The 22,918-nt window shown below is 36.6% G+C and overlaps 1 protein-coding gene across 2 annotated transcripts in view; it reads right to left on the bottom strand.

The window, feature by feature from the left end:
* LSAMP (limbic system associated membrane protein) overlaps positions 1-22,918 on the bottom strand; it is a 664,124-nt gene that overhangs the window by 206,499 nt on the left and 434,707 nt on the right. For both annotated transcript variants that reach the window (XM_033211182.1, XM_033211183.1), the window contains exon 3: positions 17,036-17,161. In XM_033211182.1, the coding sequence (XP_033067073.1) occupies positions 17,036-17,161 (126 nt within the window). The remainder of the gene's footprint in view (positions 1-17,035; positions 17,162-22,918) is intronic.

Here is a 22,918-nt window from a genome sequence, read left to right as displayed (position 1 = left end):
TTAACTGTGATAGTATTTTAAAAATATTTTACTTCAGAAATTTTAATGGAAGAACAATATAGCCACTATCTTTACCAAGAGCTTAGCAGTTCAGGGACTGTGGAAAGGACTTCATGAAGATTGTCTTTACGGTGTGCAACAGTAATGAGAAAGTTCTATGATAGCATCATTTTGTAGATCATTAGGTGACTGAAGGAAGTCACTTTACTGAGGTCACACAGTTTGCAAATCATAGCTAAAGCTCAGATATAGGTTAGCCTACTTCCTAATTGTATCCTTTTAGTTGTATTACATATTTCCTCTGTTTACCTAACACATTTGACTTTATGGATAAATTCAGAGAATTGTGTAGTATAGAAAATCTCTTCTCAGATTATTTGATAATAAAGGCAAGATCTAATTACAGTTGATTTGAATATTGCAAGAGTTGGAACTCCCCACATTTTGCCTTTCAAAAGACATTTGGGTTTGTTCCACTCAAATCTCATTATTCTCTAATCTTTTTATTCTGTAAAGCAGATTGTAGTAGGTTGAATAATGGTCCCCCAAAAGATACATCCAAGTCCTTACCCCCAGTACCAGTGAAGGTGACCTTATTTGGAAAAGGGGCTTTTGCAAAGGTAATTAATTTAAGGATCTTAAGATGAGATCATCCTGGATTAAAGCTGAACCCTAAATCCAATGATGTTAATAAGAGAAAGGAAAGGGAGATTTGAGACACACAGATACAAAAACACAGAAGAGAAGGCCATGTGAAGACAGAGGCAGAGATTGGAAATAAGCTGCTACATGCTAAGGAAAGTCAGGAGCTACAAGAAGCTACAAGAGGTAAGGAAAGTTTTCCCACTAGATCCTTCAAAGGGAGTGTGGCCCTGCCAATACCTTGATTTTGGACTTCCGGCCTCCAAAATAGTGAGATATCACCTTTCTGATGTTTTAAGCCATGTACGTTTGTGATTATTTGTTGTGGCAGCCCTAGAAAACTAATACACAAATGTAGTTGATGGTGCAGATGTCAAGATAGTTTGACAAACATTACTGAGAAAAACTGTGTGATTCATGACTGCAACTATGTCTCAGGGATACATTTTTGTAGTTTAGTTTCTTACCAATGCGAACTGAGAAATCACAAAGTGTTATAATACTTATTACTAAAAATCTAAAAGTCCAATTGACATTCAGGGCTTCAATATAATATTCACTATGGTCCCAAATGGTTTTTTTTCTAGTACAGGAACAGAATGAAAACTTATAGTCCTTGTGCTTTGAGGGTAAAAATTCAGGCCAAGGCTAACAAGTATTTCATTGTAATTGAATATTCATCATTATAGTGATACAAGCAACAAATTTTCATTAAAACTAGTAATAAAAACAATATCAAGTTCATACAAATAATCTAAGCAAATGTATATATATGTATACATACATATACACATGCACATATACACATATACACAATTATGCATACATACATGAAACCAAATGTATATGTGTGTGTATATATACACATAGGTGTGTATATGTATATATACACATATACATTTGGTTTCATGTCTATATATACATATGTATGCATATATACACATATACATAAGCATGTATATACATATATGTATATATGTACTTTTATACCATTTTTATACTATTTCTTGACCATTTGATTGATTTCTTATGAATGGTCAATAGGGAAACAAGTGAATATGGAATCCCTCCTGGTATCTGGTAGATTTTGCTCTTCTGATAAAACCCAGGAATACCCCTTGGCAATTCTCTCTGAACCCAATTCATGATTTATAAACAACTGCCTGTAGAGCTCTGGGCTTGGGTTCTGCAAATTCATAGAATCACACATGGGTGGCTTCCTAGTAGCTCCTACATATGTGAGAAATTGCCAATGCAGAGTACCTGGGACATGACTGACATGAAGTAGGGACCCCATTATTGACACCAGTAGTTGAAACTAATGTGACTGTTCTAGTAGTGGTAATAATAGTAGTAGAAGCAGTAGGTAGTAATATTAATTGTAGTACTGGTGGTGATAGATACTATGGTGAGAAAATATCTGAATATTCATTACAGTTTGTCCAAATCTTATGGAATTCTCTTATATAAGAAAGAATCCCTAAAGAAAGAGAGTTAACTCCTTATCTTAGTGTTTCCGTGGATATTGAGAATCTCTTCAAACCCAGAAAGGTACTACCGCAGGCAACTGAGATCAATAATAAATTTTCCGGATCTACTGAAATAATTCTTCACCTATCTCCACATGAGGACTGTATTTATGATCGGGTCAGAAGCAAGATTCAGTCCTTACAGACTGGCCATGGTAGCAGCCCTTTATCCCATCCCAGTCCTCAGTCTCCCAACCTTACACAGCATGATAGAATAACGTTATGGGTTACTCCTGCTGCCAGACATTTACTTGGCAGAACCACACCTTTGACAAGAAACAGAACTGAGTGAAGATTCACATACATTCTCAAAGGCTTAGTAACATCACACACTAGCCTCAGCAGAGCCCGTGATCCACTCCGACACGCAGCAGCTGAGTCAGCCTGCTGTGGAGAGCTTAGAGTGCTTAATTGTTCCTGGGGGAATTATCTCCTCTAGCAACAATCAGTAACATAACTGCCAAGGGTAGAAAGTTATAGCTGCTCACACAGGCGTAAAACACATTTTCCTTTCAGGCTGGCCTTGGGTTATAGGAATAACCCAATGGGATGTTCTTTGGGTCTCCTTCTAGTTTTCTGGCATTATAGAGAAGATGACCAGGGTTGGCGCTACTGATAGGCCATTCACACTTTGGGGTGGGGAGCTAGCAATAGGCGGCAGTACAGGTTTCAATTGGTCCTTTGGTTATGGCTGCATATTCTGAGTTTAAGAGAGGATTTACCTCTAAGATATAGCAGTCATAAAGAAACATGATAGCAGGGCAATTAAAAGTCTGTGACCCCAGAGCTCAAGAAAGACTGATGAGCTGGAAGTCCTGATGATCAGCATCATGTGACAAGGTATTATATGCTATGGACTGAATTGTGTCCCTCCAAAATTCCTAGGTTGAAGCCCAGATGCCCAATGTGATGGTATTTGGAGATGAGGCTTTTGGGTGATAATTAGGTTAAAATGAGGTCACGAGAGTGAGGCTATCATGATAGGACTAGTGCTCTTTTAAGAGGGGACACCAGAGAGTTTGCTCACTGTCTCCACACACACAAAGAAGTCATGGGAGGACCTAGGAAAATGGTGGCCATTGACAAGCCAGAAAGAGCCCTCATCAGAACTTGAGCATGCTGGCACCTTGATCATGGACTTCTAGCATCCAGAACTGTGAGAAAATACATCTCTGCAATTTAAATCCCCCAGTTTATGGTATTTTATTATAGGCCACAGCTGATGGATACGACGTAGACTAGTAAACTAATTACTTTACTAGAAAATAGAAGATGTTTATCTCTGCTCTCTTCATGGGAATCCATCCATCCATCTTCACCTAGGTGGCTCCAAAAAAGTCAGCCTGTCTAAATTCCGGAGTTATTCAAATAATTGCCCCCTGCCTACTTCTGTGTCCATATCACAGACGTGACCATAAGCAATGGGCAGCTAAGTCCTCAATACTATGTGTTATCATCAGAATGACTTTTGTTCTGAGGTGAAATTCTTGAATATATAATTTGGTGCAATTTGAAGCAATTTTCCTATTTTTTGAAAAATATAAAATGTCTGCTGGATTGTTCTATGAAGACTAAATTTCTGTGACTATTTTCCCATCTGCTTTTCAAATTTCTCATCCCCTGATCTGGATCTGTCTTCCACAGCCCAAACAGCATAAAGACTCAGCTATCAGGCCAAAAAAAATTAAAGAAAAAAAGACTGATGTCATTCAAAGACTGACATTTTAGTTTTTATTACTAGAATACCTTAAAGAATTAGATCTGATTTGCATTGATATTTGCCAACTGAATTATTAAAGTTTTTTTTTTCTTTTTCTCTTCCCTTCTTCAGATTTTAACACTCCAGTCAACTGCAGACAAAGCTGCAATCTGTGACTTCACAGAGCCTCATGAGCTTTTGAGTTGACCAACCTGAGAAAAATTTCTGACTTGATGCATGAAATGAAGGCAGGTGACACATAAAGGAAATGACAAGGTATTTTTTTTTTTTTTTTTTTTTTTTGCCAAGGAGTTTGCTTCTCACAAAGTTTCTTAAGTGACATGGGGCAATTTTATTGGCATGTCTTTTATGGGCAGCAAGACCCCATTTGAATTACCTATTGAGGTTTCTCTTTTTTATTAGAATGAATTGCAGCCTCAGTGTACTGGGAGACTTGCAAATGAATATGCCAAGAGAATGATGAGGATTTCAGAAATGTGTGCACATTTTAAGTGATATGTTAGACTCAAACATCATTAGAATGTAGATAGAAAAAGACAAAGTGGGAATTTTTGCGCAGTTGTTACTTCTAAACCTCTTCATCTAAAGTGACAGAAATTCTAACCAAACAAATGTGATAGTGCATCTATATCAAGATATTTTTATAAGCAGACACAAACACACAGTCACTAAAACATTTCCTGTTGATTTCTTATTATTGCACAGGAAGAATCTCAAATGCTCCTATATTTGTGCTTGGTAGAAACAGTACACAACCCTGACTATCTCAAAAAGATGTGTTTTCTTTAGTGCGGGGGTTCTCTAAGTTTACTTTGCATCAGAATCATTAAAGTTTTGGGGCCCACACCTAGAGTTTCTGATTCATGTAGGTCTGGTGTGGAGTCTGATAACTTGCATTTCTAACAAGTTTCTAGGTGATGCAGATGCTGCTGGTTTAGGAATTATAATCTAAGAACCAATGTTTTGGACTATCCAGAAACTGGTTTTATTACTTATTTAGTCAAGTGGAGTGCTTTTCAGTCTTGAAGTTAGTTCTTTCTACTATCTAACCAAAATGATGATTGTAATTTAAGTCTTTATTTTGTTCTGTGGAACCTAAGACAATAACAACAAATACTTGAATAATAATTTTTCATTAATGAATCACTTCCGTATGGATTATTTCACTTTAGACAATACAAGGTTTATGGTAGGTGAGTAGGCATTCTATTATTCATGTTTTACAGACGGAAAGTAAAGGTTTTAAAGAACTTACCTAAACCCCTATAAAAGTAAATTGTGGACAGCAGGGACTCGAACCAGGGCTTTCTGACTTTAAAGACTGTATTCTTTCTATCAAATCATTCTTCCTCTCAATTTGTTACATTTGTAGAGAGCCATACATTTTTCAAACTACTTTCATATTCATTATCTCATTTGATCCCTGAAAGCAACAGTCTGAAGCAGGCAGGGCACATATTATTGTCTACATTTTGCAGATAAAGCTATTATAAAAGATGATGAGAAAAGTAGCTACTGTCGTTCAGACTGCATCTCTGTACACTAGGCAACATTTTTCCTGCAGCATTTAGTAGCAGCACCTGATGTAGCAGGTACAGTATTAGATGTTGTTCTTTCCAGTGATAAGTATTCCATGACGAAGTATTAAAACTGCACCCCTACGCCCCACCAACATTTTTTTTTCTCTTTTCATGGTAGAAATGCATTTGAAGGGAAAGGAAGTGGGGATGAACTTTAGTGTTACCAGATTGGTAGGAATGTGGGGAAAGGTCCCTAATTGCTATACTTTGAATACTAAGTATGGCAGCTTTCTCCACCTGTAGCCCAGGGTTTTTCAAAATTAATGAGCACCTAGGGATCTTGAGGAAATGCAGATTTTCATCCAGTGGGTCAGTGATGGTACTCAATATTCTGCATTTCCTTGTTTCCTCTACCACTTCTCCCAGGAGCAATATTCTACATTTCCATAGTGATGCCAGTTCAGGGTCAGGGTCCAAACTTGTAGCCAAGGAACAACCTTATTTCTCAAAACTATTATTTTCATTCTCTGAACCACCTCTCAATCTCTAGGCTGAAACAGAAAAATTGAAAATATAAAACATTGTAACAATATTTGGTGAGTACTACACATATCGTGGGACTTACCTAGGTGTGTCTATGTGCTAGACTACTTAAATATTTCACAATTTTCCAAACTATTTTGTTCTGAAGATCCTGGACAATGCTCAAACTGTGGTCCATAGAGCAGTAGTGCTCACATTACCTGAGTGCTTGCCAGAAAAGCAGAATTTCAGGCCCCACCCAGACCCACTGAATCAGAATCCACATTTTAATCAGATCATTTCCTAGCACAGTTGTAAGAGAAGTCCTTCCAATCGTCTTTGCAATCCCTCTGTGATTATAGTGTCATCATTCTGTTCACCTGGCTTGTAATCTAACTCCCTGAGAGGCTTTACTTCTACAGAATCCTAAAATTCACCAAAAGAGATAATTTAGTGTGAGATTGGCTAAGGAATCTATATTGTTCAATACCTTTGCTTCTACTCTGGGTAATTCTGATGATCAGCCAAATTTGTAAATCCAGCGGTCATCTAATAGTGGCCGCAAAAGTTATGCCACAGGTGGCCACCACCAGAAGGGTTTTATAGTAAATTACAGGAAGTATTATAAAACTTCCAGCTCTTGTAATGGGGGCTTTTTCTTCTGTTTGACTCAACATATTAACTGTCAGAGTGGGACTGAACCCTTCCCTACCATACCCTCACCCCGACTATAGCACAAGTTCATTGGAGTGATAGTGTTGAGATCCTTGTCATCACATACATAAAGAAAAAAAATTCTTTCCCAGATACGAAATTTGCAATAGACATTTCACAGTGTTTTGCTTTGTTGCTGTTGTTTTGAGATGGAGTCTCACTCTGACATCCAGGTGGAAGTGCAGTGGTACAATCTCAGCTCACTGGAACCTCCACCTCCCGGGTTTAAGTGATTCTCTTGCCTCAACCTCCCAAGTACCTGGGACTATAGGCACATGCCATCATGCCGAGCTAATTTTTGTACTTTTAGTAGAGATGGGGTTTCACCATGTTGGCCAACCTGGTCTCGAACTCCTGTGATCCACACACCTTGGCCTCCCAAAGTGCTGGGATTATAGGCATGAGCCACTGTGCCCGGCCTGATATTTCACAGAGATTTCAGGAAAGCAAATGTCCTGTATTTAAAGATGTATATTATACAGTACTGTAAAACTATAGTTTATGAGGACTCTGTTCTTTAAAAGTAAACTTTAAGCAGGTTGCAACAGAGTCTGACTTTTCCCTAGAATAAGTAATTCATTTATTCATTCAGCAAATATTTATTGAACACTTAGTCTGTGCCAGGCACTACAGTGGGAACTAAGGACATGCAGGTGGCTGCTTTCATGAGGAAAATAGACAGTAAAAAAGTAAACAAATGTTTAAAACAATTACTGAGTGTGATAACTGCTGACAGGAAAAGAACAATTGCTGATAATAAATGGGTGATAAGAGACTATGAAAGGGCCAGCAGCAAGAATGTTGAGATTTGGGAGTATTCTCTATAGAACATTGGAAAATGATGCAAGTGGGATGGAAGCAGGTCAGCACGTCAGAGAAACTCAAGGCAAGAAGAATATGAATTGGACCTAGACAGAGAACTTTCCTGAAATGTCCAGAATCTTCTTGGTAATAAATTACCAAAAGTATTAATTGGATAGGCTTAAGTTCTATAATTCTATTGCATCATTTGTAATTTGCTTTATATTCACTCATGCTTTATTATCAGTTTGTATTTAGTTCATACTTCATGATATAAGTTATTTCCCACTAATACTTCTATTTTTTTAGAATGAAATCCTCCATTCAGTAACTCAGTTTAACACCTATAATATGCCAATTAATATCCTGAATATATACACATGAATAAGGTGTAGTTTTTGCTTTTTTTTTTTTTTTTTTTTTGACAGAGCCTCGCTCTGTAGCCCAGACTGGAGTGCAGTAGCGCAATCTCGGCTCACAGCAAGCTCTGCCTCCCGGGTTCACACCATCCTCCTGCCTTAGCCTCCCAAGTAGCTGGGACTATAGGTGCATGCTGCCAGGACCAGCTAATTTTTTGTATTTTTGGTAGAGATGGGGTTTCACCGTGTTATCCAGGATGGTCTTGAGCTCCTGACCTTGTGATCCACCCACCTTGGCCTCCCAAAGTGCTAGGATTACAGGTGTGAACCACCACACCCAGCCAGTTTTTGCATTTTTATAGATCTTATAAACTAGGGGGGAGAATGAATGAGCACATAGTTAAAATGCAGTTTTATTAATTTTATGACATTCCTTCCTGGAGGAAGTATCATCTTGAAGGTCTTGCAAGAATAAGTTATACTGTTAAAATGATGGTATGAATGGGATAAGCAATCATGTATGAAGTAGAAAGCCAGAAGTGTGAAGGCCCAAAAGCAAGTGAATAAAGCACACTCTTGAAATATAAAAGGACTATAATTTCAAGAGTGTTCCAGGGATAGGATAATCACTTGAATCAGGGATTTAATGTCATGCTAAGTAGTTTGAACTTTATTCCAAAAGTGCTGGGAAATAGGAATATTAAGCAGAAAAATTAACCTGACCATTTCCGTACTTAGAAATAGTAGCAAAGGGTCCAATTGGAAAACTGATGAAATGCAGGTGAAAGGAAATATTGGCTGAACTACATTGTGACAATGACAATAAGGAAAGTGAATGAATTAGTAGTTGCCAAGGAAAATACTCAAGATAATGTGTGAAATTAATCATTGCTGGGGCAAAGGAAGAAAGAGAGGCCAGGATCATTTTCACCTTTCTGACTCAGACAATTTTTATTTCCTACCCTGAACATCTCTTAGAACTTGTTCTCTGGCCCCTTTGCTTCTGACAACCCTGGGTACATATCTTGATTCATGAGACCTGAGATTGTCCCCCTTGGCAAGGATCTAAATCAGACCTACCCTGGCATCTCATGAGGGATATTGAAATAGATCTTAGCTGACATCCATAGACAACACGGGAAAGTCCATTTTGGACAGTCCACAGGAGCTGTACAACCAAATGAGACATTTTCCTGTATAGATAAGCCCTATCAACACAGTGTGAATCCTTTTGCATCCTGTTGCTTAGTGGCTTGGTTAACTCCCAAATTTACCTGCACTTACTGTGATGAATTTTATTGTGCAAATATCTGCTCATTTCAACAATTCCATGGTCACTTTGATTTTTAAATATGCTCCTTGAAGAAACTATAATGTTGTATTTGTTTATTGGCTTATTTGTTTGCTTATTTTTCTGTGTAACTCCTCTCTGTTGATGTTCAATGGTTCACTCTTCAACACTGCAGGTCATTTTTGTGTGTGTGTGATAGTATAATCATCTCTTGCAACATCAGTTTTTAAAAAAATAACAAGGGTTGTAATTCACCATTATAGGTTCTATATAGCTACAGTTAATAAAATATTTACTGTTATATAACCGGACTGTGGGAAAACTATCCTCTCAGGGGAGAATGAATATATGAATAAGCCATGTCAGAACTTCTCCCTCTAACAAACAAGAGACTGTCATTGTCATGGCCTTTTGAAAAATAGATCTTAAGTGGGTACATTGGGATAAAATGTAATATAATATATAAAATATTAAGGCTAACTTGGATGTTAGCTTTTTAAAAATCCCCCTGGTTATTGTGCTGGAATGAAGGATAGACCTGAATAAAGAAGAGACTGAGGTGGTTTTCAGTCAAATTATTAATCTCACCCAAAATGATCACTATAGGCAGCTAATATATAGTTAACTAATAATTACAATAAATAGTAATAATAATAATATCAAAAATAGCTAACATGACATCAAGAACTTTGCCTACATATTATTTTAATTTTCAAGGTAATATATGATACGTATTCTATTTTTAAATGTATTTTAAACACAGACTAGTTGGAATAGTGGCAAGAAGTATTTGAAGGAGTGAGATGCTGAGAGATGTGGACTCTATTTCTGTTTTACTAGGCCGTGGACAAAGTTTCTGATTAAGTTATTACCTCTCCCCACCCAAAGTTCTACCATGTCTTGGAGCACTGATGGCCAAGCTAGTCCCCTAAGAACACATCCAGGCTGATTCACTTCTCTTCAGGCAGAGTGCCCTAGGAATCTGATGACACATCTGTGTAGGGTAGGAGTGGGGTTGTAGGGTGATGCTAGGGCATTTGTCCAACACTTGCAAGAATAGCCAGCACATTAGGTTGCACAGATCTTCTCAATGACTTAAAGGCTGACCATGTCAGTTACTGTGAACATATACAGGATTTTTAAAGTTTGGGTTGCGGAGGCCAGTAATCATGTGGTTAAATTTTGTAGTCATTTTCTAAATGATCCATTTGTTTTAACAATAAGGTTACTAAAAAAGAATTTGTATTTACTTGATTAAGCCATTATGGAGCTATCTGTATTGGGAAAACGTGTTTCAAATCTAAATTTAAGATATTTTGTACCCACAAACAGCTGTCTATATACCTGCTACTGTTATACTGAGACTATACTGGGAAAGTATATAACTTTCTCTGTGAGTGTGTGTGTGTATAATGTAGTAGATACACTGTTATTTACTATAGTATATATAGTAGTATATACATTGGTATATATAATATCAATATACAAGTAAGGCACTGAAAATAAAATATAGCAAACATTTTAAAATTTATTTTTGTGCTCTTGGGAGAAGGAAATGGATATATTAAAAAGTAAAAAAAAAAAAGTGTGATTTAAAGAAGAGATTTAAATATTAAAAGAAAAGTAGCATAACAAAACCCCTACATCATGATTTCACATACAGATGCCTGCCTGGATTCTTAATGCATTATCATTCTAGGCCATTATATATGTTGTTTTCTATGCCTGGGATATTCTTTCTTCCCCTATTTTCTTGGCTAGGTCCTATTCATTCTTGAGGTTTCAGCATAATACTTCTCAGGTGAGCTTTGCTGGTCTTGGCAGATTTTGCTACATGGCCCTGTTTTATGGTCTCATTGTGAATGCCATAATTTTTCCTCGTAATGAATCTAATTATGGGGCTCTTCATGCAATGATAGATGTCCTGACTTATGGTGGCTGGACTTACAATTTTTTGACTTTACGATGGTGTGAAAGCCATATGCATTTAGCATGTGCACCAATTTAGGATGGGGTTATATCTGGATAAGCCCATCCTAAGTCAAGAGGCGTGTGTATTAGTTTAATGCTTTGCTTTCTTGTTGAACTGTAAGCTTCATTTGTGCAAGGACCATGTCTGTCTTGCTCTTCCTTGTGTCTGTTTACAGAGTGAACACTCTAAATAATTCTTGACAAATGAACAAATTGTGAGATGGAGATCAAGATTAATCTGAGTATAATTCTGTATTGATGGATGACATATTTTAAAACCAATATACAAGTAAGAAAGACACTGAACATAAAGCATAAGATTGTTTTTTATCTATTTTCTCCTTTTTAAAGAAAAAAATGAAAATATTAAAAAATTAAAAATGTAAGAGATAAATGAAAGCAATTAATAGAATAAATTGCGTCATTATTCTCTTTTGAATGTTACTGCATGGTCAACAGTCTTTACCTGCAAAATGCATAACTTTGACTTTTCCACATCCATATGTTACCAGGTTTGACTCACTGAATCTTCTGGAGGGTCCACACAAGAAAGCCCCAGAGAAATAATTTCCTGAAACTTAACCTGTAGATAATGTATTCTTTGTGTTAAATATGAAATCATACAAATTCTAACATGCTAACTTGAAGGACCAGATGTTACTCGCAACAGGTACTTCTGTAATGCAACTTAAGCAAATGAGTTCAGTTTAACATTATATATTTCTCTCAAGCCCATGAGGTCAGAGTCTAGGCTGGTCATATTGGGTGAGTTTACAATTAGAAGTAAAACAGATGGGAGTAATAGCATTAATGAAATTAAAAAGTACCATCAGTCAAGGGTTCAGACTTGGAAATGAATTGAAAGGGGAATCTCAGATCAAGTGGTTAAAACTCAACGTCCAATGAGAAAATGGGATTTCACACTTTTCGGACTCCTCTTAGCTTCTCCAAGCACAATATTTTCCCACTCACTCCATCAAATTGCAAAATACTTTTTAAGTGAGATCTGACTTGTGGCTGAAAAAGAAAATTACACAGTACCTCTTGGGTTGTTCTCAGCCTAAAGGGTTAAATCCTCAGTGTGCTTTTTGAGTTTTTCAGTGCTAGAGAGCTATGGAGGTTGTGAAAACCGTTGCAGAAATGAAATGCATAGAAACTCTTTCTGTGACCCTGAGCAATCCTGACAACACATGATGCACATTTGAGAAAGGGACTTCCTCATGAATGTGAGAATAAAGATTTAGAAACAAAGTTAAATGAAGATGGGAGCAGCATTGCTCACAGAAGGAAGATCAAACACTCCATAGAAAATACACGCTACGGTGCAATTGCCCTCTGGGAGTCACAGGATTATGAAAGTCTAACTTAATTAAGGGAGAAAATAGGTCATATTTAATAACCACATGTGTGACACATCATTTTGAACTATATAGCTGAAGAGGGGAGAAAAATTAAGAAATCAGAAATGTAAGAAGGCACACAGAGAATGCATAAATGTCTTCAACTTCATCTAATTCAGGTGTTTTGTATTTTGTATGTATGAAAAATTCACCATTCTTCTAATTTACCTTTTTAAAAGCACTTGCAGTATACTTGAAAAGGAAATTTCAGGCACATAAAGAAAGAAACAAAATGGCCTTGCCAATTTTTTTAAACTAAATTAAGAAGTAATAAGTATTCTCCTCATAAAAATATACCATGCATATTTCTTTCTTTTCTTTCTCTCATGTCATCAAATGACAGACAATCAAGTATTGTGAACCCTGAGTAGAATCTTCCCCTATCCAGGGCTCAATGTCCCTGTGGGGTCGAGCTAATTACAGGTACATTTCCTTTGCAAGGCAGTCACACTCTGTACTGTTGAAGGCACAATTAATAATTGAACAAAGCTAGCCATTTTTTTTTTTTTCCTCACATGGCCACGGGTTGCAGGCAGCTTTGCTGTCACATAGGGAGCAGAGTCTCTTCTTTGGGTCTCTTCCACATAGCTTGTTTACAGTCTCCAAGGAAGACTTCACATTATAGGCTGAAAAGAATCACCTACTGTTTCCATATTTTGAAAGAAATTTTTTAAAAAACCATGAAAACAAACAAACAAAAATCCTAGTTTCCTTTATAAAATAGCAAGGGAAAGTTCTCTCTCCTATCACCAGGAATACGATTATGATCAGTTGGTTATTTAGGTCAGATGTAAAAGAAATGAAAGAGGAGGCGTGGGAATGGAAGGGAGAATAGTAGTCTGCCCTCAAGTCTGCAAATGCAACAGAAAGCGAGTTTTGCATGTGCCAGAATAGAATCTGACTTACAAAGTGAGAATAGATGGAAGACCGTAGAAGAGCAAAGTTGTTTCCTTTAAGATGTCTGAAGGGGCTTGGTGGGGGATATCCCCAAAGCCCTACCCAGCCATGGATGAGTGCAGCAAATCCTTGTCCTGTGTCCCAAGCCATGGCCTTGAGCAGGAGTCTATGAACTTTTCGATAAAGGGCCAAATAGAAAATATTTTACATTTGTGGGACAAGTGATCTTTGTTGCAATTATTCAGTGATGCTGTTTTCGAACAAAAGCAACCGTAGAGAATTTGTAAATGAATGAGCATGGCTGGGTTGCAATAAAACTTTATGTATGGGGAGGCCGAGACGGGCGGATCACGAGGTCAGGAGATCGAGACCATCCTGGCTAATATGGTGAAACCCCGTCTCTACTAAAAAAATACAAAAAACTAGCCGGGCGCGTTGGCGGGCGCCTGTAGTCCCAGCTACTTGGGAGGCTGAGGCAGGAGAATGGCGGGAACCCGGGAGGCGGAGCTTGCAGTGAGCTGAGATCCGGCCACTGCACTCCAGCCTGGGCAACAGAGCGAGACTCCGTCTCAAAAAAAAAAAAAAAAAAAAAAAAAAAAAAAAAAAAAAACTTTATGTATGTACACTGAAATTTGAATTATATATGTGTAAATATATATATATAGAGAGAGAGAGAGAGAGATTTTTGCAAGTCAAAGAAATAAAATTATTTTGATTTTTTTCCATTTAACAATTAAAAAACTATTCTTCACTTGCAGGCAGTACATAAATGGAGCAGACTAAATTTGATACACAGGCTGTGGTTTGCTGACAGAGGTTACTGACTACTGAGAATCCCTGTGAGTGTATCTATTTTCCTGGTTGATACTGAAGTCTCCAGGGTCCTCTGAGTTTATGTAAATACAGCCTTTACTCTGGCCTCTGGTCTTTTGGTGACTTGAAACATTACAGAAAAACAAGGGGTCAAATCACATGTTCATTATCATGGGAAAGTTTATGAGAGTTAGCTATGACTACCCGAACTCCTAGACAAGGTGGGAAAGGCTCTGAAACTCTGGTTGCACATCAGAAGTTTTGTAAATTCAAGGGATAAAAAGGAATCTATCTTTAGGTTCAATTCAGCCATAGAAAATTTTTCTTGAAAAGCCTATTTGCTAGTCAACATTGTGCCAAAATAAATACTTTCTATTAATGCAGTTCATTATTTGATTGTAACTTGAATAGACTCTTTCTTCCTTTCTAACTCCCATATCCCTTCTTTTATCTACCACCTTGTTCCACAAAAGAGTAAGAAATTATAAATAGTATCTTTATAAAGACATTTAAATTAATTAGAAAAGGTGAGACAAAATAAAAATAATGGTAAGAAAACAAGGTGATAGCACAAGTGTGATCTGAAATGTACTTGATCCCATAAACTTCTACATAGCTTGTTTATAATCAATTTTTTTTTTTTTTTTTTTTTTGAGACGGAGTCTCGCTCTGTCGCCCAGGCTGGAGTGCAGTGGCCGGATCTCAGCTCACTGCAAGCTCCGCCTCCCGGGTTTACGCCATTCTCCCGCCTCAGCCTCCGGAGTAGCTGGGACTACAGGCGCCCGCCACCTCGCCCGGCTAGTTTTTTGTATTTTTTTTAGTAGAGACGGGGTTTCACCATGTTAGCCAGGATGGTCTCGATCTCCTGACCTCGTGATCCGCCCGTCTCGGCCTCCCAAAGTGCTGGGATTACAGGCTTGAGCCACCGCGCCCGGCCATTTTTAATGTGTAATTTATGTATAATAATTTATATATTTTTACAGATGGTCCATAAATTTGACTCTAAGTTTACAATAAAGGGCATACAATCACTTATGAAAATTCACTGGGTCCTTTCTTAAAAAGCAAATGATTGCTTAGGAAAAAAGAAAGTAGAGATACTGAAAAACAAAACAAATTTCCTCAAATGGTCTTCTCAAAGGAAAACTGTAAAACAATTAACAATCTCTCAATTATAACATTACAGTAAACACAATGATTTTAGAAGGTGTCTTTTATAAAATCCTTAAATATGAGCCAAAGCTTCTACACCAAATTGCTATTCAGTAAAAGCAATGCTACTTGGGACAGGGGTAGGTGGCATGGGATTGGAGCCAACACAATGCCATCCAAGTAGAATGTGCTCTGAAGGTTTAATTCATTCCAAGGGAAAGATATAATATCTGCACGTTTGTACTCGAGACAATCCTTTATACATTTTTTTTTTCCACATGAGGTCTAAAATAACTACGTGAGTCAATGAGTTTGAGATTTCTCTCCCAAATAAATGTCTCATGTATATATTATCAATAAATGAGAAATTGCCTGTGTTAATAAGGATGAGTTTTGAGTGACACTTTCTCAAGAAAATAGAGGCCTCTAATAAGAATATCTGCCTAAATATAAAACTATTCTATAGGTTGGTCCAAATTTTACTTGAGAAATTAATTTGGGATCTACCATCAAACAGAGGACCCATCTTTTCACACCACGAAATACAGATAGTTTTAAAGACATTATAACCAAATGCTATCCTGGATTTTTAGAAATGTCTCAATTTAGCTCCTGTTGTGCATCTAGTCTTGCATAACATTTTTATGGTGTTCATTCTAAAATGAATATGTTGTAACAAATCTCTAGTTGCTTACATGAGAAAATTTTGTGACTATAATATATAAATTAGTTTAATTTGTGGGTTCTCTACAAAATCAATAATATTTTATAAGAAAAATTGACCTATTGCCTATCTTTCTAGAAGATTTCTATATTCTATAAAGACTATATATTCTATAAAGCTACATTCTATAAAGACTGTGTTATTTGACAAAACTTAGTTTTGCATACCAGAAAATGTAATTGGTAGAGTAGAGGAGTATGTATGCAGCTGATCTTAAATAATTTGCTCAAACATTTAAATAAAGTTCAAAAAGCAGGAGGCCTGGGAACATTTTCATGGCGATGATGGTGAGAAGGGGGAAGAAAGGATGTTGAAGACATTCCAGGGAAATGAGTTTCTGATTTTGACTGAATTAGTATCAATAGCTGAGACTCATAATGAGTTCATGCAACTTAGTCCATGTCTAATGCCCATCACAGAACCTGATGCCAAGGACAGTACAATAAAAGTGAGAAACAATTTTGTATTTTCCTGATATATTTCTTCACAAGGTGCTACAAGTTTTCTAACTTTCTAACTGTAGTTAAAAGCTACGCAAACAAACTTACAAATAACTATGTAAAATTAATTCAGACAAAATATTACCCCAAGACACTCAATCACCAAACTGCCATATATTTTACATATAATATCAAGCCATTTAATGCTTCTGTATTTGTTGCATTGCAGGGGGCTGTTCTATCGAAACTGAAATTTTACAGATAGATAGATAGATAGATCAATCTACATATATACTCAGTACAATGATTATAAACCTTATAGAGATTAATACACTAGCAAAGACCATGAGGACCCTAAATAAGACCTATGTTGCCATTCTCTTAGTATTTTAATAACGAGATACATGCATGTCCTTCTGATTCAACAGAATTTCAATTCTGATTCTGAATTGAATTGATATTTCTGATTCAACAGAATTTCAGGAGCATGAGGATATTTTAAACAGTATGTGGCATATTAGAACCTGGAGCATTGCTTACCAGTTGGTGTAAGGTGTCTCCAGGTGATAACAGGTTCAGGACGGCCATTGGCCATGCAGACCAGAGTCACATTGCTGCCCTCATTCACAGTGACATCCGAGGAGATGTTGGAGATCTTTGGTGGGACTGTGAAAACAAAAGCAAATGGAATATGTAGCCATGTCAGTAAGATTAGGCTTGTAGCCATACAACTGGAAGTGGCAGATTCAAGGTTTTATAACTTAATTTGAATTTCTGTGTTAAGAATTAAGGTGCTTTTAAGACTCATGCTTGTCATTTGCTTACCAAATCTGTAAGTTATCCTAAAGCACATACATTGTGAAGGTAAGAACACCCTTCACAATGGCCATTTGAGTGCTGTAGGAAATACACAAACTAGTAAGATGAAAATATCTTTGCTTTTAAAAATACTAGAATATATCTTATTTAGACATTAGACAGCATGCACATTTATGCAAACTAATATATTATTTTTTATCATTGTTATTTAAATTTCTTTTCTTATTTGTATATAAATATAATCCAATGTCTTTTCCAAGTACCAGCAAAAGAAAAACAATGCTATTTAGCATAAGATTACATTACTGTATTATTAAGATGTGGCAATACCTGGTTACTTATAATCTAGCAACGTAATGAACATGGATTAATCATCACAATAGAAAGCATTTAAATATCATCTTTGTGTATAACAGGCTGCATGAAGTATCTTAGAACTTAAAACATGAATTAATAAGGCCTATGTCACAGACAGGTAGACATTCAAAAATACTATTACTTCTAATACTTCCAACACCACTACTACTAACAATGTAATTAATAGCTAACTTTCATTAAACATTTATTATACATAAAACCCAATATAGAGTGTTTAACAAATATTACTTCAGTAACTTCTTATAATAAAGAAATGATATCCTATGAAGTTTTTATTTATGGGTGGGAAACTGAGGCATGGAGGGGGCTAGGTGAGGGGCAGAAAATGAGTTTGAATCCCAGTCAATTCTGGGCCTTTGCTCATAGGCACTACTTGAATGCAACTTCATCTTCACAACCCAGGCTACCAGATGGCTGAAAACAACAGAAATTAGTTTTTGGTGATGTGAGAAATGAGTCCCCAAGGGCAAGCTGTACTGCCGTCTGACTTCCTTCATTAGTGTTCAGGGTGGCAACATTAGATCACACGTCGGTAGGCTTAAGTGGGGAGTGAATTACTCACAAATTTCATCACAGAGGTTATGCACTGACTACAAATAGCAGGGTTTATAGTCTGACTGTGAATTTCTTCTTTTTTACTCACTTGTTTAGGCTGTCCCTGAGAAAGTATGTGTCTGGGGGAAGGAGAAGGACAAAAGAGGATGAAGGAGTTCAATAATGAATTTTATCTTTTCTCATTCTTACTGCCCATTAGGGACTCCGTGTAGTGACGAATAAAACAGGAACATTTTCTGCTTGCAGAAGCAAGCACCTGACAGCCAAACGATCCCTGTAAATCTTCATTAGGAGACACTGATGGTACTTGGGCAACTGACTGGTTCAGTGTGTGACAAGGAGGAAGCAGAATGAGGACTCTCTCCACCTCAGCATTCCACTCTTGTAGGGCCTCTGGGTAGGGGACCGGTCATTACAAGTCAAACCCAAGGGCAGCAGACTGTAGTTGATTCCAAATATTTAGCAATCTCTATTTACAGAGTTCCTAATCCTCCTTTTGGCTATTGGGGTTAAGGGTCGTTTTCTCAAATTCACACACTGTCTTGCAATATGTTCTCACAGACTTTTGCAGTGAAAACCTGAAAGATCATATATATTTTACAGGGAAGAATATCAGGCACAGAGAAAAACGATGGCTTGTTAAGGACCAGCCCATCAAGAACTATGGCTGGACTTAGAATTCAGAGCTCCTGAATGTCCGATTGTTCCATTGTTTCGAGTTCACAGTTACTAACTCTCAGATGAGAGAACATCTTCAAAACGACTGCAGTGAACTATAAATCAATGATAGTGTTTCAGAACATAACGTGGACATACTAGGTGCCATCCTCAACAATCCAAAACCTATCACAGAAAGCTATATAGTAATTCTAAGATTCCGCATTACTAAAGTTGTAGTTACATCTGAATTGCAACACAGGACACAGTGTGAGGAGAAGAAATATAGATATGTTGTGATTTAAAAAAAAAGGCTCTATATCCCTAATATAAAACCATGCACATTTATAAAACAGAAAAAAAAATCCACAACTAAAAAAATCCCAGAGAATTACTACCTGTGGTACAATTGACTGACAATCTCTCTCTCTCTCTCTTTAATAAAAGGACATAGAGCAAAGAGTTTGCATTTACGTGTCACACCAGTTAAGCCACTTGTTCACTTTCACATAGACAGGTACTGATAAAGTTGGGAATAAAATCTAGAATAATTGACTGCAGGGCTATGTTCTGGCCACCAAACCACACTGCATCTCCTAATTAAGGACAGTCTATTCAAGTACTGAGTCTCAGAGACTGGAGATAGAGAAAGTGTTCGTGCTGAATAGTTAGGAATGTAACCACGTTGTATTCCATGTGCCTCTGGATCACTTTCAGTGGGTCTTACTTCATCATTTGTTTTCCTACTTTTATTTCATTTTGTACTAGCTTCTTCCCATAAGCATGTACATACGATACAGTCTTTTTGCTGTCAAAAGAAATGTCTCCCTGAACTCTTTTTCACTTCTTCTTTTTTTTTTTTTTTTTCTTTTTTCCTGTGACTTAGCTTTCAGGGGATCCTGAGAACATGCGTCCCTTTTTTACTTTTTATTTTTTCCCACATTATTTACTTTCAATCTCTCTTTCCAAATCTCTTGAGGGAATTGTCCTACACCACATCGTCATCTCCCATCCACACCTCAACCTTCAGTGCAATCTGGATTCTCTCCTTAACCTCAAATGAAATTACTGTGAGGAAGCTCACCAATTATCATATTGTTTCTAGGTCTATGGACAATTTCTGTTATCTTGTTTTTCTCTGAACTATTTGGCTCTGTTGATACTCCTTTCAGTTGTTATTTTTTATTTCCCTTGGTTTCTAGGACACCAAATTTAACTGCTTTTCCTCTTATCCTTGTAGTCAGCCTTCTTAGATTAACTCTTAGGCTTATCTTGTCCTTTCCTTAACTATCTGTATTTAAGAGTTTGATCACTTACCTCTTTCTTCATCTCAATCTATACATTCATCAAAGGATCTTACCTATTTTCTAGCTTCAGAAGCTAAAGCACCACCTGCAGCCCAGATTTTTTTCATGATTGTTATACCTACATTCCAATGGACTATTCTGTATCTCTACTGTTTGCCTCACAGACACCCAAGATTCAACAAACTCAGGACTAAAGTCATTATCTTCCTTCCCACAAAACACTTGTGTTTTATTATCTTAGTTAACAGTGTCATCAGGTAGAACTGTCTAAGCAAAAAAAGCGAAGCATCTCCCTTGACTGCTGTCTCCCCTTCACTACACTCATAAAAAATTGATTCTCATGTTCCGTGGTTTATGTCATGCTCTGTGGTTTATGTCATGTATTGAGGATCAATTTTATATTATATGAGTGTGATGTATATATACGCATATATATATGCATATATATGTATATATACCTGTGTGTGTGTGTGTGTGTGTGTGTGTGTATATATATCAGATTCATTCTTTACTCCCAGTCCCTACTCCCACTAACCTTGTTTCAGACATCAACGTTTATTTCTGGGAGGGCCTAAATTACTGAAATGAGAAAATATTAAAAATGGTTTCTTTGTCTCTAGCTTTCCTCTCTTCATGCTCACTGCCACACATTCACCACACTACAGATTTTTTTTTCCTAAATTGCAAATGTGAATATAATATCTCTTGATTAATCTCATTGTCCTCAAGATAAAATCCGAACTTTTAAATATAGTTTAATAGGTCATTCATGATTGGCCCTGCTTATCTCTCCAGCTTCATTTCCTACTCCATTTGCATTGCATCATCCAGTGGGATCAGGCAAATTTTGGCTTCTGGAAGTGCTCTCCTCACACTCTGGCATTTGAGATTGTATTTCTTCCTACATGAAATATTCTTCTTTCAACTCTTCATGCAATTACCCTCTTCCCCCTTTCAAATTTCAGCTCATCAGCTTGTCTCCTTACTTGTTTGCGAAAGATTTCCTGTTGTTTCCCACCCTGCTGCCTCCCACTCTGCTCCTGGATCCACACTGGGTGAAATGCCCTGCTGTGTTCTCACCTCATGCCCCACTCCTGAGGCCAAATTGGGTGAAATGCCCTGTGTCTCAGCCTCACAGCACTGAACCGTGACAGCTGGGTTACTTACCTGTGCCTTTCACTAAACTGTAAGAACCACACAGTGTTTTCTAAACCACAGAATCTTACAGAACATGGTGCTTAGAACATAGCAGGTGCTCAAAAAGTGCTTGAAAAAAATTCATTTAGTTTGTCCCAACTCTTTACTTCACTCAAGAAGGGTATCTCACAGAATTTTTGTCAGAAAGGAATAAGTTTTCATTTTGGACGAGTAAAATGGAGCTCTTATCAATATTTATTTAGCTACCCCTTTAGTCATCTATTTCACTATCAATTTATTTGACTCTTAATAAAAAACATTAACCATAAGGTAGAGAAGTGTCTGTATATTTCAGGAACATAGCAACCAAGAAGAACTTGGTGTCTAACTTCCTTAACTACAGGCTTTTTTCTGAGTTTTAGTGTCTTTGTTTCTTTTTCTGTGAGGAGGAAGAAGTAGATAGATAGATATAGATATACCTTTCTTAGTGTAATAGTTTACTATTTCTTTCCTAGTTTCCCGTAGCCCTCTATAGAATTAAATTTAGATAATCACCAATAACATCAGGTGGCAATTCAAAAATTTTTTCTATTACCCCATAAAATCTTTATAAAAATCCTGGGAAGTAAAATGTATTATTATTATTATTATTATGATCATTATTACTACTATTACTACCATTTCCCACATGCAGGCAAAGGGGACAAAAATGGGTAAATATCACATAGCTAATGAATAATAGAGGTAGAACCAAAACCTACAATTTGTATGTTTCACAAACTTTACTCTTCCTCTAGATCATATTCACTTCTGCAAAAGTGGTAGAGATAGCATTTTTTCCTTAGTTTAATTCTCAGTAGGAATGACTGCCTAGAAAGTACTGTTTAATATAACACGCCTATTTGAATCAGCAAATGTAAGTTGTTTATTTTTCAAAATCACTGTAATATTGATTTATGCCAAATTCTTGGAACAACATAGTACTCTGTGTGGTAGCTTTTTTTTCCTTTCTAGACAATCCCTTAACAATTCTTATTTACAGAATATTAGTGAGATTTATTATATTTTCCTATATATAATGCCATGAACCATTTATTCAATGTTTTCAATCTATTCAGTTTCAGTGATAACTACATTTGTCTGGATTATTTTGTTTTTCTTACTGATTAATGAGAGCTACTTACATTGTAAGGAATTGACCTTTTGTTGTCATATAGTCAGATTTACAATTTATTCTTTGGCTCTGTCTTTTGTTTATGATTATTTTTGTTTTGCTGAAGTTTAAAACCTCCTTGTTGTTGTATCTATTGATCTCTCTTTTGTTATTTCTTCCACTGCTTTCGTGCATAAATAATCCTTTTCCAACATAAGAACAGTTAAATACTTATCTCTATTTCTTCTTTTTATTTTAATTGGTTCTTTTTTTATATTGAATTCTTAAAATCATATGGAATTTATTTCTGGTATGAGAAATAATCAGTTTTTTCCTCCCTATAATTTTTTTAGCCAATGTCCACAATACCATTTGTTGAATGATGTAAAGCGCATACACTCTTTTGGTTTTCAGAAT

Source organism: Trachypithecus francoisi, unplaced genomic scaffold, assembly GCF_009764315.1.
Source record: "Trachypithecus francoisi isolate TF-2019V2 unplaced genomic scaffold, Tfra_2.0 Lachesis_group0, whole genome shotgun sequence".
NCBI classification, from domain to species: Eukaryota; Metazoa; Chordata; class Mammalia; order Primates; family Cercopithecidae; genus Trachypithecus; species Trachypithecus francoisi.
The sequence above is the reverse complement of the archived record's forward strand: the minus strand, read 5'-3'. Positions and strand labels throughout refer to the sequence as shown.